At 48.7% G+C, this 13,636-nt stretch overlaps 1 protein-coding gene across 1 annotated transcript in view; it reads right to left on the bottom strand.

The window, feature by feature from the left end:
* Snx8 (sorting nexin 8) overlaps nucleotides 1-13,636 on the bottom strand; it is a 47,262-nt gene that overhangs the window by 18,256 nt on the left and 15,370 nt on the right. Inside the window, exon 2 of the mRNA XM_028756007.1 lies at nucleotides 1,295-1,485. Coding sequence (XP_028611840.1) covers nucleotides 1,295-1,485 — 191 coding nt within the window. The remainder of the gene's footprint in view (nucleotides 1-1,294; nucleotides 1,486-13,636) is intronic.

Here is a 13,636-nt window from a genome sequence, read left to right as displayed (position 1 = left end):
ACAGGAAAAAAAGCCTGCAAGGAGGGGAAAAAAGCAATCAGAAGGCAGCTGGGGCAAGCACGGTTTCCTACAGTTAGTTTATCAGGCCCCGTTGCAAGGGCTGCTTCACTGCAGTCAGGAACCCTCTCCCACGTTCTCACAGCTTCTACAGATGGGCACATGGCTATGCTATCCCGTCAGGACCCCTCTCCCACGTTCTCACAGCTTCTACAGACGGGCACATGGCTATGCTATCCCGGATGCATCCCTGAGGGAGGCCCTCCAGCTCAGCCCTGCACCACAACTCCAGTGCAGCCCAGGCTGTGCTTCCTTAGAAGTATGTGGGCCCTGTTCTGCCCCTGAAATTCTCCCACATGCTGAAGACCCAGAAGATGGTGTTAGCATGAACTATGCTATTACAGGACATATAGTAAAACTCTCCCAAATCCATTCTAACTGGAGCAAGATACCCAAAATTCATGGAAGGCACAAAATGACCAAGATATCTGGTGTCTTGGGGATACCACATGCTGCTGAGCACCAAGCCATGCCTGTTGCAACAGAGCTGTGTCTAATGAACCCAGATATCTGGGTGCCTGACAGCAGGACAGTGGCATCACTGAAGGTGTGAAGGCCATGAGTTTGACCTCCCCTTAAATGGAAAACAGGGTTGGGACCCAGATTCCACTGGACTGATCGCCAGGGGATTGCCAATGTTGAAAACCAGCACTGGGACAATGACATTGCAGGCATGCACTCTAGAGACAAAAGGATTGTAGCTGGGCATGGTGGCAAATGCCTATAATCCCAGTATTTAGGAAGCAGAGGGAGGCAGACCTCTGAAGTTCAAGGCTAGCCTGAGATACATGAGACCCTATCACAAAAATAAATAAATAAATAAATAAATAAATAAATAAAATAATTTGTTTTCAAAAGATTCCTGTAAGTCAGGTCTAGTGGCTCAGGCCTATAATCCCAGAATTCAGAGCAGGCCAGGGCACTAGGATTGCTATGAGTTCAAAGCTAGCCAGGGTTATGTAGCAAGATCCTATGTAAGAAAAAGAAAGAGACAGGCAGAGGGGAGGTGGAGGGAAAGGGAGAGAGATATTAAGATTCATAAGAAAAAAGACTGCAGTCAAAGAATGGACCTGATAGAGGTCTAGCAGAGTCAGAAGCAGCTCTAGGCACCAGCGGCTATTCGGAAGTTGGCTGGCCAGCTCACCTGCATCATCAGGTACTGGGTCATACTTTCTCTCACCTCCCTGCCCAAGGCTACTCTGTGGCTCTCCCTTACAGCACAGTGAGTCCCAGTTACCTGGCTGGAAACCTCATACTCCACATGCTTAAGGAATAAGCCCTTCTTCTCAGGGATGAGCTCCACCTGCACCGTGTCCTTGGCCAGCAGCTCCTGCAGGGTGTAGGACAGCAGCAGCGGATTCCCCTGCGGCATCTGCATTCGCCTGGGGTCCAGGTCCCTCCACTCGGTGACCTGGGATGTTCGTGGGCCTGAGAGAGACAAAGTAGACGACAGGTAAAGACAACTGCTCAGGGAGTGGGGCCTCCTCGTTCCCTGTGCTGGCTCAGCACATGGACTCTGGCCACTGCTGCACACGCACACCAGACCCACCCCTTCCCTCAGCTACAGCACCAGAGGGTTCCCTACAGGAGGCTTCATCTATGTGAATCGGTAAACTCATGGAGAAGGATGACAGCACAGCTAAGGAGGGAAGGAGGGAATACTTGCAACTTAACAACAGCCAGACAGTTTATAAAGACATCCCTCTGGTTAGGCAGTGGTGGTGCATGCCTGTAATTCCAGCACCTGGGAGGCAGAGGCAGGTGGATCTTTGTGAGACTGAGGCCAGCCTAGTTTCACAGAGAAACCCTGAACTGAAAAACAAAGAACAAAAAGATTCCTCCAAAGATGTACAGTGACCAAAAAGCACTTAGACAGATGCTATCATCACCACTGGGAAAGCAGGTATCACGGGAAGACAGGACCACCACGATGGCGCTGGCACAAGCGTCTGCTCCTAAGTGTGGAGGGCCAGAGGTCACCTCATCTCTTAGTCCTCATCCCATTTAGCTCGATTTTTTTTCAAATGTGTGTTTTGCTCCCATGAACGCAGGTGTAGCAGGTTTGTGCACTGCCATAGAAGACTCCCCTCGAACAGGAGTTACAGACACTTGTTAGCTGTTGTACTGAGAACTGAATCTCCAGTCCCCTGGAAGAGCACCCAGTGCTCTTAACTGCTGAGCCATCTCTCCTGTCCGCCTGCCCCTGTCCCCTTTTTTTTAAAGACATGGTCTTGGAGAGAGCCATGGGCACTATGAGTGAGTGTGTAAGAAGATGAAGGCCTGAGAGTGTGTCCTGGTGACATGGACACAGCCATATAAGGATACCGATGCCACAGACCCATGGGAATTGACAAAAGCTTCTTCCTGTAAAGCAAGGCTGAGAGGCATGACAAAGCCCCTTCTGGTCCAAGTACACAAGTTTGCAAACCACTGACTAGAGCGTGCAAAGACTAGCATCGCTGCTTGCTCTTCCAGGCAATGGCAACTGAGGTACTCAGAGAGACCTCCTACTGGCTAGCCCCTCCTTCTGGGCTGAGGGTCCAAGTTGTGTAGTTTGTGCTGCTCCACCAGAGCAAGCATGACCAACCCACCTTGTATGTCTGTCTATGTGTCTGTCCTTTCTTCATTCCCTCACTGTCCCAGTCAGGGTTCTAGGACCCAGCCATGACAGGCGAGGTGGAGTCTCTGGCTTTACCTGGAATTCATCAATTCAGCTAGGTTGGTAAGGTCAGAGAGCCCACCTCATCCTGAGACCCTTCTGTCTCTGCCTCCTCCCCCCACATCCCCATGCCTGACTTTTTACCTGGATTCCTGTGTGGCAAGCACTAATGAGTCATCTCTCCGGCTCTACAATGTTTGGCTCTGCTTTTTGTTTTTGAGTCAGGGTCACACTGTCCCTTGCTGGCATTAAATCTGCACATAGGTGAGGATGACCTATAAGTTGCAATCCTTCTGCCTCAGCCTCCCGGGTACTGGCATTATAGGGACACACCATCATACACAACCCAGAGCTTTCTGAAATGCTAACATGTTCTTGAAATGTTCTAAATAAACCAGATGGTGGTGGCACACACCTTTAATCCCAGCACTTGGGAGGCAGAGGCAGTTAGATCTTTGAGTTCAAGGACAGCCTGGTCTATAAAGTAACCAAGAGAGCCAGGGCTAACAGAGAAAACCTGTCTTGAAAAACAAACTAACTTGGGAGGCAGAGGCAGGCGGATTTCTAAGTTCGAGAGTTCGAGGCTAGCCTGGTCTACAGAGTGAGTTCCAGGACAGCCAGGGCTATACAGAGAAACCCTGTCTCGAAAAAACCAAACCAAAAAAGAAAGAAAGAAAGAAAGAAAGAAAGAAAGAAAGAAAGAAAGAAAGAAAGAAAGAAAGAGAGAGAGAAAGAAAGAAAGAAAGAAAAACAAACTAAAAATAAAACAAAACTGCTAACTAACTAATGGTTAGAAAATTCTGAATATACAAAATAAGCTAAAAGCATACTGCTCAGGGGTAAGCTGATGACTGAGGTAAAGCACGTGCCATTCAAGTGTGAGGGGTTGAATCCCCAGAACCCACATAGAGCTGAACGGAGAAGCACAAGTCTGTGATCCCAGCACCACACAGAGAGATGGAGGGCAGAGAGAACAGAAATGGAGGCTTGAAGGCCAGCTAGTTCATAGTGCACAACAGGGACAAGGCCCTGTTCAAACAAGGCAGAAGGTGAGCACTGCACTGGGGGCAATCCTCTGGCCTCCGCCTGGACAACAGCATGCGTACATGCACTCACACAGAGAAAGGATAATAAATACAGTATTATCCATATGCATGTGTACATACATATACACTGAATAGTACCAGGGCCTGTGGGAGGACTTTTCTCCTCCAGAAAAGTGAGAAAGTGCAGATTTAATTTTTTTATTAGGTATATGTGTGTTTGTATCGAGTTTGTGCCTTGGAGTGTGGGTGAAGGGAAGAAAAGGCTGTTGGGTACCTTGGAGCAGTTGTGAACTGCCCAAGTAGATAGATACTAAGCACCAAACCTGGGTCTTCTGCAAGAGCAGCAGCAGTCTTAGCAGCTGCACCATTCTCCAGCCCTGGTCATGGAATTGGATTAACAGAGGCCTGTGCCTCCACATAGGTGCAGGAAACTGAATACAGGTCCTCAGCTAGAGTGGCCAGTGCTCTTAACAACTGAGCCATTGCTCCAGTCCCAAAGGGTCTGTCTTACTGCAGGAAGAGACACCATGACCAAGGCAACTTATAAAAGAAAGCATTTAACTAGAGACTGGCTTACAGTGTCAAGAGGCGGAGTCCATGACCATTATGGTGGGAACCATGGCAGCAAACAGGTAGGCACAGCAGTGGGGCGGTAGCTGATTAAAAACTTACATGTTGTGATAACAACCCCTAGGCAGAGAGGAAGCCAACAGGAATTCTGTGGGCTTTTGAAACCTCAAAGCTTACCCCTCGTGGCACATCTCCTTCAGCAAGGCCACACCTCCTAATCCTTCCCATCGAGTTCCAGCAACTGGAAATCAAGAATTCAAACACATGAATGTATGGGGGCCACTCTCATTTAAACACCACAGGCCTCGGAACATTTCCTAGTTCATGATTTTGAAGACTGGGAAGCAGAAGGTTGAGGGGCAGAGAGAGGAAAACACTGGGCTGGTGGGCCAGAGTGATATTTTGTGTGCTAGAAAACCCTCAAGTCGGATCAACAGCCAACTTTTTATCAAAATCACAGAAGTTTAAAGACAGGGCAGACACAGTGGCACATACCTGTAATCTCAGCACTTAGGAGGGAGAGGCAAGAGGATCAGGATTTCAGGAGAGACAGAGTGACTGACTGGTTAGGCTGATGTAGACAAGATTTCGTGGTGCACACTGGTAATTCCGGCACTCAAGATGTTGAGGCAGGAAGAGCCTCATTTCCAGACCTGACTACATAAGGAGACCCGGTCTCAAAAATCAAAATAACATGCACAGACACACACATCATCATCATCATCATCACCATCTTCATCACCATCAGCATCTAAAAACATGCCTACAGTCCCAGAATCTGGGAGGCAGAAGCAGGGCAGCCACAGCCTGCCTCAAGTCCAGGGCCATCCTGGGATACAGTGTGACACTCTATCTCAAAACACAATGCCTACTGAAAGCACCAAGGTAATACAAATGACACAGGGATAGAAAGCAAAGGGAGCAGGAGAAAGGTAAGCAGCAGAGGAGCAGCAAAGGTCTCCATTAAGAGAGATTGTTCCAGACCCCACTACCTTACCTCTGGCTGGCAGGAAATCAAAACATAGACCAGGCTAGCCGTGAACTCAACAAATTCCTGCCTGCCTTGGCCTCCCAGGTGCTGGAATCAGAATGGTGAGCCACTGTGGCCTGCTGAAGCTTTTTCAAAGTTCTCTATTACGCATGTACTTCTCCTCATGATTTCCCCAAAGATTAAGATAAGGCAGTCCTCTAGGACAGCCTGAGACCTCAGTAATAATTAGCAAAGGAGCACATGTGGGTGAAGCATGCGGACTTTGAACGCAGCAGAATCTAAAACATCCTCTGAAGCACAGACAGCACCTCCACCTTTGGCTTCTCTCAGCACCCTCGAAAGCCCGGCGTGGGGTGCACACACGTAACCCTGGGCACACTGAGCACTGGCAGGGAGAGGAGCCAAGAGTTCATGCCGGGCAGTGGTGGCGCACGCCTTTAATTCTGGCACTCCACTCAGGAGGCAAAGGCAGGTGGATCTCTTGAGTTCAAGGTCAGCCTGGTGTACAGCCAGGGCGACATGGAGAAACCCTGCCTCAAATACAGAACAACAACAACAACAAAAGAGCTTGTGACCAGCCTGGGCTACACAGGCCCTATTTCAACTCATGAGGAGAGGGACTAATAAAATGGCTCAACAGGTAATGGTGCTGTCACCAAGCCTGATGACCTACTGAGTGGTGAAAGGAGAACCAACTCCCTTAAACCATCTGACCTCCACAAGCATACTGTAGCTTGCACACACATACCAACCCATACAATTAAACGGAGAAGTAAAAAGTAATTAAATAGAGACCACGGAAACAGCTTGGTCAGTACTTGCCACGTCTACACAAGACCTAGCTTTCATTCCCAGGACCTGTAACTGCAGGCTAGGTGTGATGGCACACACTAATAATCCCTGATCTGGCCAGGCACAGACAGAAGGACCCTGGGATTGATTGTAGGCCAGCAGGTCTACCCTAGCCTAATCATCCAGTGCTAGGCTAATGAGAGACCCTATCTCAAAGGAAGTACACAGTGTATGGTGGTTTGACTATGTCTGGCCCACACAGACTCATGTATTTAAATGACTGGCCCATAGGGAGTGGCACTTACAGAAGGTGTGACCTTTTTGGAGTGGGTGTAGCCTTGCTGGAGAAGTGTGTCACTGTGGTGGTAGGCTTTGAGGTCTCCTATTCTCAATCTCCACCCAGTGTGGAATTTCAGTCTCCTGGCTGCCTTTGGATCAAGTATAGAACTCTTGGCTTCTCCAGCACCATGTCTGCCTGCACAATGCAAGCTTCCTGCCATGATGATAATGGACCGCACCTCTGAAACTGTAAGCCAGACCAGTTAAACGTCCTTTATAAGAGTTGCCTTGGTCATGGTGTCTCTTCACAGCAATGAACCCTGACTAAGACGTTAGGTTGTCCACTGGCATGCATGTATACACATACATACACATACAATCATATACACATACAACCTCTCAAAAACACCAGGGACAGTTGGGACTAGAGAGGTGACTCTGATGAACGCTTGCTGATCTTGCAGAGGACATGAGTTTGGTTCCCAGCACCCACATGGTGGCTCATAACAGATCTAATACCGTCTTCTGGCCTGCACAGTCACCAGGCATACACAGGATACACAGGGCACACAGGGTACACAGGGTACACAGGGTATACAGGGCATACAGGGCATATGTGGCACACAGGGCACACGGGGCACATAGGGTACACAGGGCACACGGGGCACATGGGACACACGGGGCACACAGGACACACAGGGTACACAGGGTACACAGGCAAACACACACATAAAGATAAATCTATGAAAATAAAAAAAGGTTGACAAGATGGTCAGGAGATACAGGTACAGACCATCAAACCCAGAATCCACATAAAAGTAGTAAAAAGTTGATTCCTGAAAGTTGTCCCCTCACCTCCACACGTGAACATGCAACATACAATAAATACACAGCTTTAAAAATGTCAAGGTGGAAAAACTGGGAGAACACTACCAATCCCCAAGTTAACCTCCTGTCCGTCCACATGCAGGCATGTGTGCACACACAGACACATGATCACAACATGTGCACACACACATAAGTGAGGAGACAAAGAGTAAGGAGAGGAAATGCAAATATTAAAGCTACAATTCCATGGATGAAAAGACCCACACGTCTTCACAGCTTTCCTCTGAAGCGCCAACCACGACACAGTGTGACCCCAGGTACTCATCTGCTAAATTCAAGGGTCTGTTGATGTGGTGGCACATGCCCCTCATCCCAGCACTCGATGTGAGCCACTGTGTGGGTTCTCTGCAAAAGCAGTAGGTACTCAACTGCAGAGCCATTCTCTAGCCCCTCAAAAGAAACTTTAAATGGAAAAAAAAAAAAAAAAAAAAAAAAAAAGAAGTGCCCATCTGTAGTCTCGGCACTTCCAAGGCAGAGGCAAAGGCAGGGGAGTGATATGAGCCAAGGGCCACCCTAGGTTACATACCCAAACTGTCACAAAGCAAAAAAAGAAAGTTTGTTTTGGACAGCATCACTGTCACAGGTAGACCACAAGCAGCAGTAAAGACAAGAACAAGAAGAATCTGGATTCTCTGGGATGAGCAATGAGCACCTTGACCCATACCCTTCTCAGTATCCATGGTCACTAGAGACAAAGATACACTGTGTACTACCCCAGCACCACAGAAATAAAACAGATTAGATGGGAAACCAGCCAGGCTGAGGCATTGAAAGGCAAAGGCAAGCTCTGACGAGAGACAGCTGCTGGAAGCCAGCCTCCATATTCCAGTAGGTATGCGGGCCAGCAAGTGACCAACCTGAGCATGGGGCTGGTGAGGTGGCTCAGCAGGTAAAAGCACTTGCCGCCAAGCCTGAGCACCTGAGTTTGATCCCTGGGAGTGAAGACCCTCAAGCTGTCCTCTGACTGCCAAATGTGCACAGAGGCACATGTGTTCCCTCGCCATAAATAAATGGATAAACCTAACTTAAAAAATTCTAAGGGGTAAGCATAGTGGGACATCTCTATAATCCCAGAACTCAGGAAGCAGAGGAAGGAGAATTCAGATTTTGAGGCCAGCCAGATTTTGACCAACAACAAGACTCAATATCAAAACACACACACACACACACACACACACACACACACAGAGAGAGAGAGAGAGAGAGAGAGAGAGAGAGAGAGAGAGAGAGAGAAGGGGGGTTAGACAGAAGGAACCTTTACCACCAGCGGACCGGTACCACTTATGCAGAGAACACAGCAAGAATTCTTGCAGTCCCTCAAGCATCCCCTAGACAGGTCTCACCTACTTCATGTGTTCCCTGTTTTAACCATTCTGAACAAATCGCTTTCCAGCAGGGTTCTCAGCTGGCAGCAGTGTGCCTCGAATTAAATGACACAGAAGAGCTGAAAATAGCTGGTGAAAATAAAACACTCAATAAACACCACAGACTTCCTTCCAGATTTATTACTCTCCAGTCTGAAAACATTTTCTGAAGCCACCAACAAAAACTTTCAAAGTGTTCCACCAGAAGCCATGGTACAGCCTGCGTGTGAGATGAGCTACTTGGGAAGAGGCTCAATCATAAAGATCACAAGTTCAAGGCCAACTTGGGATAGATACAATGAGTTCAAGGCCAGTCCTATCTCAGAAAGTAAAAAGTGGGCTGGGAAATGTAACTCTGGTAGAATGCTTGCCTAGAATCCCCCAGTGAGGGGCTGGGGTGTGGCTCAGTGGTAGAGCCCCTGCCTAGACTCCCTCAGTGAGGGGCTGGCATGTGGCTCAGTGGTAGAGCCCCTGCCTAGACACCCCCAGTGAGGGGCTGGGGTGTGGCTCAGTGGTAGAGCCTCTGCCTAGAATCCTCCACTAAGGGGTTGGGGTATGGCTCTGTGACAGAACCCTTGCCTAAGGTGCACAAAGCCCTGAATTCAATATTCAATACTAAATTAGTGTCCTCCACAGACAACAAGCAAACCTTAAAATGCTGTGATCCTCCAAGTCAGTCACCCACTCACTGACAGAAAGGTAACGAATGACACAAGCCAGGCACCGTGGTCACGCCTATGATACCAGCACCTAGGAGGCTAAAGCAAAGAGGTTTATGAGTTGCTGGCCACCCTGAGCTAACAAAGTGAATCTGAGGCCAGCCTTGACTACATAGAGACCTTGTCTCAAAAATAACAAAAGTAATCAAACAACACGGGGTGGGGGGGGAGGGAGAGGGAAGGGGAGAGAGAGAGAGAGAGAGAGAGAGAGAGTGAGAGAGAGAGAGTGTGTGTGTGTGTGTGTGTGTTATTGTACCCAAGGCTCTTCTGCTGAATGTTTAGACAGTAACATGGTACTGAAAAGACCAAAGGGTTCAGCAGCAAACAGGATCTTCCTGGTAAACCACGCCATAGTCCTTTCCCTCTTTTGCTGACGCAACCCTTTGGAAATGCTGACTATAGCATAGCAGTCCCCGCTCAGAAGACTTCCTGCAAGGTGTATTGTATACACGGTGACAGAGAGGCAGCTCAGTGGAAGTCCCTTGCGTATGCTGCTGCTAGGAAGGCAAGCCCAGCCCTGCCCAGCCCAGCTCAGCCCAGCTCAGTGCCATACTACTCCAGGCTGACCCGTCGAGGAGCTGCTGGAGACACCCAAATCCATGTCAGTAGGATAGGCTTCCTTCACCACAGAAAGCTCTCTTACAACTATCCCAGGTGCCATTGGCTGCTTCCTGTAGGCTGAACCTAACCAGTGCTGTCTGAGACCCGAATGAGACTCAGCCTACTGACATGGTCCCCTGGAGGGAAAGAGGCAGGGCCCTTCCCTCTCCAGGGTCCTAAATGACGAGTAGGGCTTGCTGCTGCAGCCCATGGATTACCTGTGCTTCTGTAACTAACCCAAATAAACTCAACTGGTTTAGCGAGCTGGGCTTAGATGGTATCATTCTTTTGGCCAGTCAGTGCCCTCCAACAACGAACAGCAGCTCCTATGTCTGAGCTGGGCCAACAGGACACTTGATGCTCTCAAAGACGGTGTGAGGTGGCTTGGTGGCAGAAGGAATTGACTGGCCCTTCCTGTAGACTCCGAGCTCTTAGAGTGTTGTACAACTCTAAGAGGCAAACCTCAGCTGTCAGTTCACCACCACAGAGGGATAAGGAAGGTCAGTGACAGAAGGTAGAAGCCCACTGCTCAGGACTCCAAACTGGAGCTGTTAGAATCACCTGGCAGGCTTGTTGACACAGATAGCTGCCCCCACCCACTCCCCACCACCCAGAGATTCCTAGCCTGCAGGCCTAGATGAGCATTCCACATAAATTCCTAGGCACTGTTGTTTTGCTGGCCCCAAGGCCATACATAGACTGAGAACCAGTGTCAGGGACAGACAGGTGTAAGTTAAGACTATGCCTACACACACTCCTGACATATTACAGTGACCAGACGCTCCTAAATGTTTCTACAGGTCTTAATTTTCCAGAGTGGGAAAAATAAACAGCAGCGTGTCAGTACAATTGCAGGAACAAGACATGAAATGGAGGAGCCTGATGTGGTGGTTCCTATCTGTGACCCCTGCACTGAAACCACTAAGGCAGGAGGATGGCAAGTTTAAGTCCTGACTAGGTCACAGAGTGAGTTCAAGAGCAACCCAGGTAACGTAAGGAGAAACTGTCCCTAAAAGTAACGAGAACGCTGAAGAAGCAGCTGCGCAACAGAGCATCCACCTAGAATATCCCCCCCCACCCCCGTGAGGAGCAGGGGCATGGTCCAGCAGTCAAGTGCTTGCACTGGAAAATGCTAACTTTAAGACCAACCTTAGCCACACAGCAAGATCCTGTATCAAAGAAAATGGACGGGGGCTCGGAGGAAAGGGTGGGTAATAGAGTGAGAGACGCTCTCGGTATTCAGCCTGCAGATTCCTTCTCAAGCTCGTGAAACTGTTTACACTTTCAATGAACAAGTTCTCTGAAGGGCTGGAAAACTGAAGGGTCAATGGTTAACAGTTTGACAAGTTCAATTCCCAGCACCCACATGATAACTAACAACCATTTGTAACTGAAGTTCCAAAAGATCCAACTCCCTTTTCTTGCCTCTACAGGTACCAAACATGTACCCAGTGAGCACCCATACATGTTGACAAAATATTCACACGTATAAACATCTCCTTTAGTTTTAATAAAATAAACAGAAACCTCTGAGCTGAGTTCTGAAATAAACAAGTTGTCCTCAGGAAATGGGAGCAGAAGTTTCCTCATCCTTATCTTGACCGCAGCTTCAGAAATGACAATTCAGCAGCTCTGGAGCCAGGAGACACCAGGATGCCCCTGAGCTGCAGGAAGCAGTGGTCTTCCACCTAGAGGCCACAGGCTCCAGCCCTGACTAGGACAGGCCCCCTACTTCTGTGTGTTCTGTTGCTGGGGCTAAAACCCAGAGTCCTGCATGCTAGGCCAGCACTGGGCCACTGAGCCCTGGCCTGCCTCACAGCAAGCTTTAAATACCGTGCAGAAAGGAACCTGCACCTCAGTCCAGAGGCTGAGGCAGGAGGACTTCTGAGTCCAGGAGTTTGAGGCCAGTCTGCAGCATGCAGATGATAGGATCTAATCTCAAAAAAAAGCCAAGCTGTGAAAATCCTTGCCTGGTACCTCTAGAGGCCTGGATTCCAGTTCCAGCACTGCATGAGAGGGAAGGAAGGACGCCGCTTCATAGCCTTCAGGATGACTTCCGGCTCAACCCCTCCGCAGTCTACGGAGCCTGCTAACTTCCCCATCCCCAGTCTGCACTGCTCCATACGGACTGCTATTCAAATAGCGAGTGTTTCCATATGTCTATAGAAAACAGTTTCAAATTTTCTGCAGAACAACAAAACCACCTAAATCCTCAGCCACTCAGTCACTACTAACTCTTTTTCATTCAGACTGTTCAGTTGTTTTTTTGCTAAATACCTTTGAAATGTCTCTGCGGTTGTTCTTTTTTTTTTTTAAACTATTTATTTATTATATGTAAGTACACTGTAACTGTCTTCAAACACCCCACAAGAGGGCATCAGATATCATTGCAGATGGTTGTGAGCCACCATGTGGTTGCTGGGATTTGAACTCATGACCTCTGGAAGAGCAGTCAGTGCTCTTAACCACTGAGCCATCTCCCCCGCCCCCCCCCCCTTTTTTTTTTTTTTTTTGGTTTTTCGAGACAGGGTTTCTCTGTATAGCCCTGGCTATCCTGGAACTCACTCTGTAGACCAGGCTGGCCTCGAACTCAGAAATCCACCTGCCTCTGCCTCCCAAGTACTGGGTTTAAAGGCGTGCGCCACCCACCACCCGGCTCTATGGTTGTTCTAATCACAAAATATTTCAAACACCCAAAATAAAAAAAATCTGTAGATGGTGGCACATGCCTCTAATCCCAGCACTTGGGAGGCTGAGGCAAGTGGATTCTCAAATGTCCCAAAATGTAAAACAAACAAACATTACCAGGCAGGTGGTTAGGGATGGCAAGTACTCAATCCCAGGAAGCAGTGGCAGGTGTCAAATGGATGCCTGAGTTTAAGACCAGAGTACAAGGCTAGCAAAAGCATGAAAGAAGCATGAAAGAAAGACACTGTGTGGTTTTGTCTTGTAAACTAGGAAAATGACAGGCTAGCATTTCATCAACACGGGACACACCTAGTCTATTTGTACAGTGAAGTCTGAGCCCAGGCTCCAGCCTCCTCCTCCCTCAGCTCAGGGATCACAGGTCACACACAGTGGGTGCAACCAGTCCCACGGACCCTGCCGTGCAGCTATGCTCACTGTTCACTCGCTCCACGCATGTTGGGCATCTGTGTGGTTCCACTGCCAATCTATGACACATGGCACTACTGAGAATGTTCCAGAACATGGCTTTTTGTGGACATATGTTGCATGCACTTCTGTTGGATATCTAACACAGGCATGATTGTATGCACCGGATCATAGCACTTGCATATGCTCAGTTTAGTAAATATTTCCAGTTTTCCAAAGTGACTCAGCCAATCTACACCCCCTCAAGTAACAGGCCCAGATGCCTCCCACTTGGGCCAATGCTCAGTATTCTTCTGTCATCTTGCTCTCAGGCTGAAAGACACGTACCTCTTTCAAACCTTACAATCAACTAACTTACAGTCTTTACTAAAAGTTGAACACAGGGGCTCACAGATGGTAGACTAATGCCCCACCACTGAGCCACACCCCAGCCCCTCACTGGGGGATTCTAGGCAGGGGCTCTACCACTGAGCCACACCCCAGCCCCTCACTAGGGGATTCTAGGCAGGGGCTCTACCACTGAGCCACACCCCAGCCCCTCACTGGGGGATTCTAGG

This window comes from Grammomys surdaster, unplaced genomic scaffold (genome assembly GCF_004785775.1).
Source record: "Grammomys surdaster isolate TR1022 unplaced genomic scaffold, NIH_TR_1.0 126109, whole genome shotgun sequence".
NCBI lineage: Eukaryota > Metazoa > Chordata > Mammalia > Rodentia > Muridae > Grammomys > Grammomys surdaster.
This window is presented reverse-complemented; position numbering and strand designations above follow the sequence as displayed.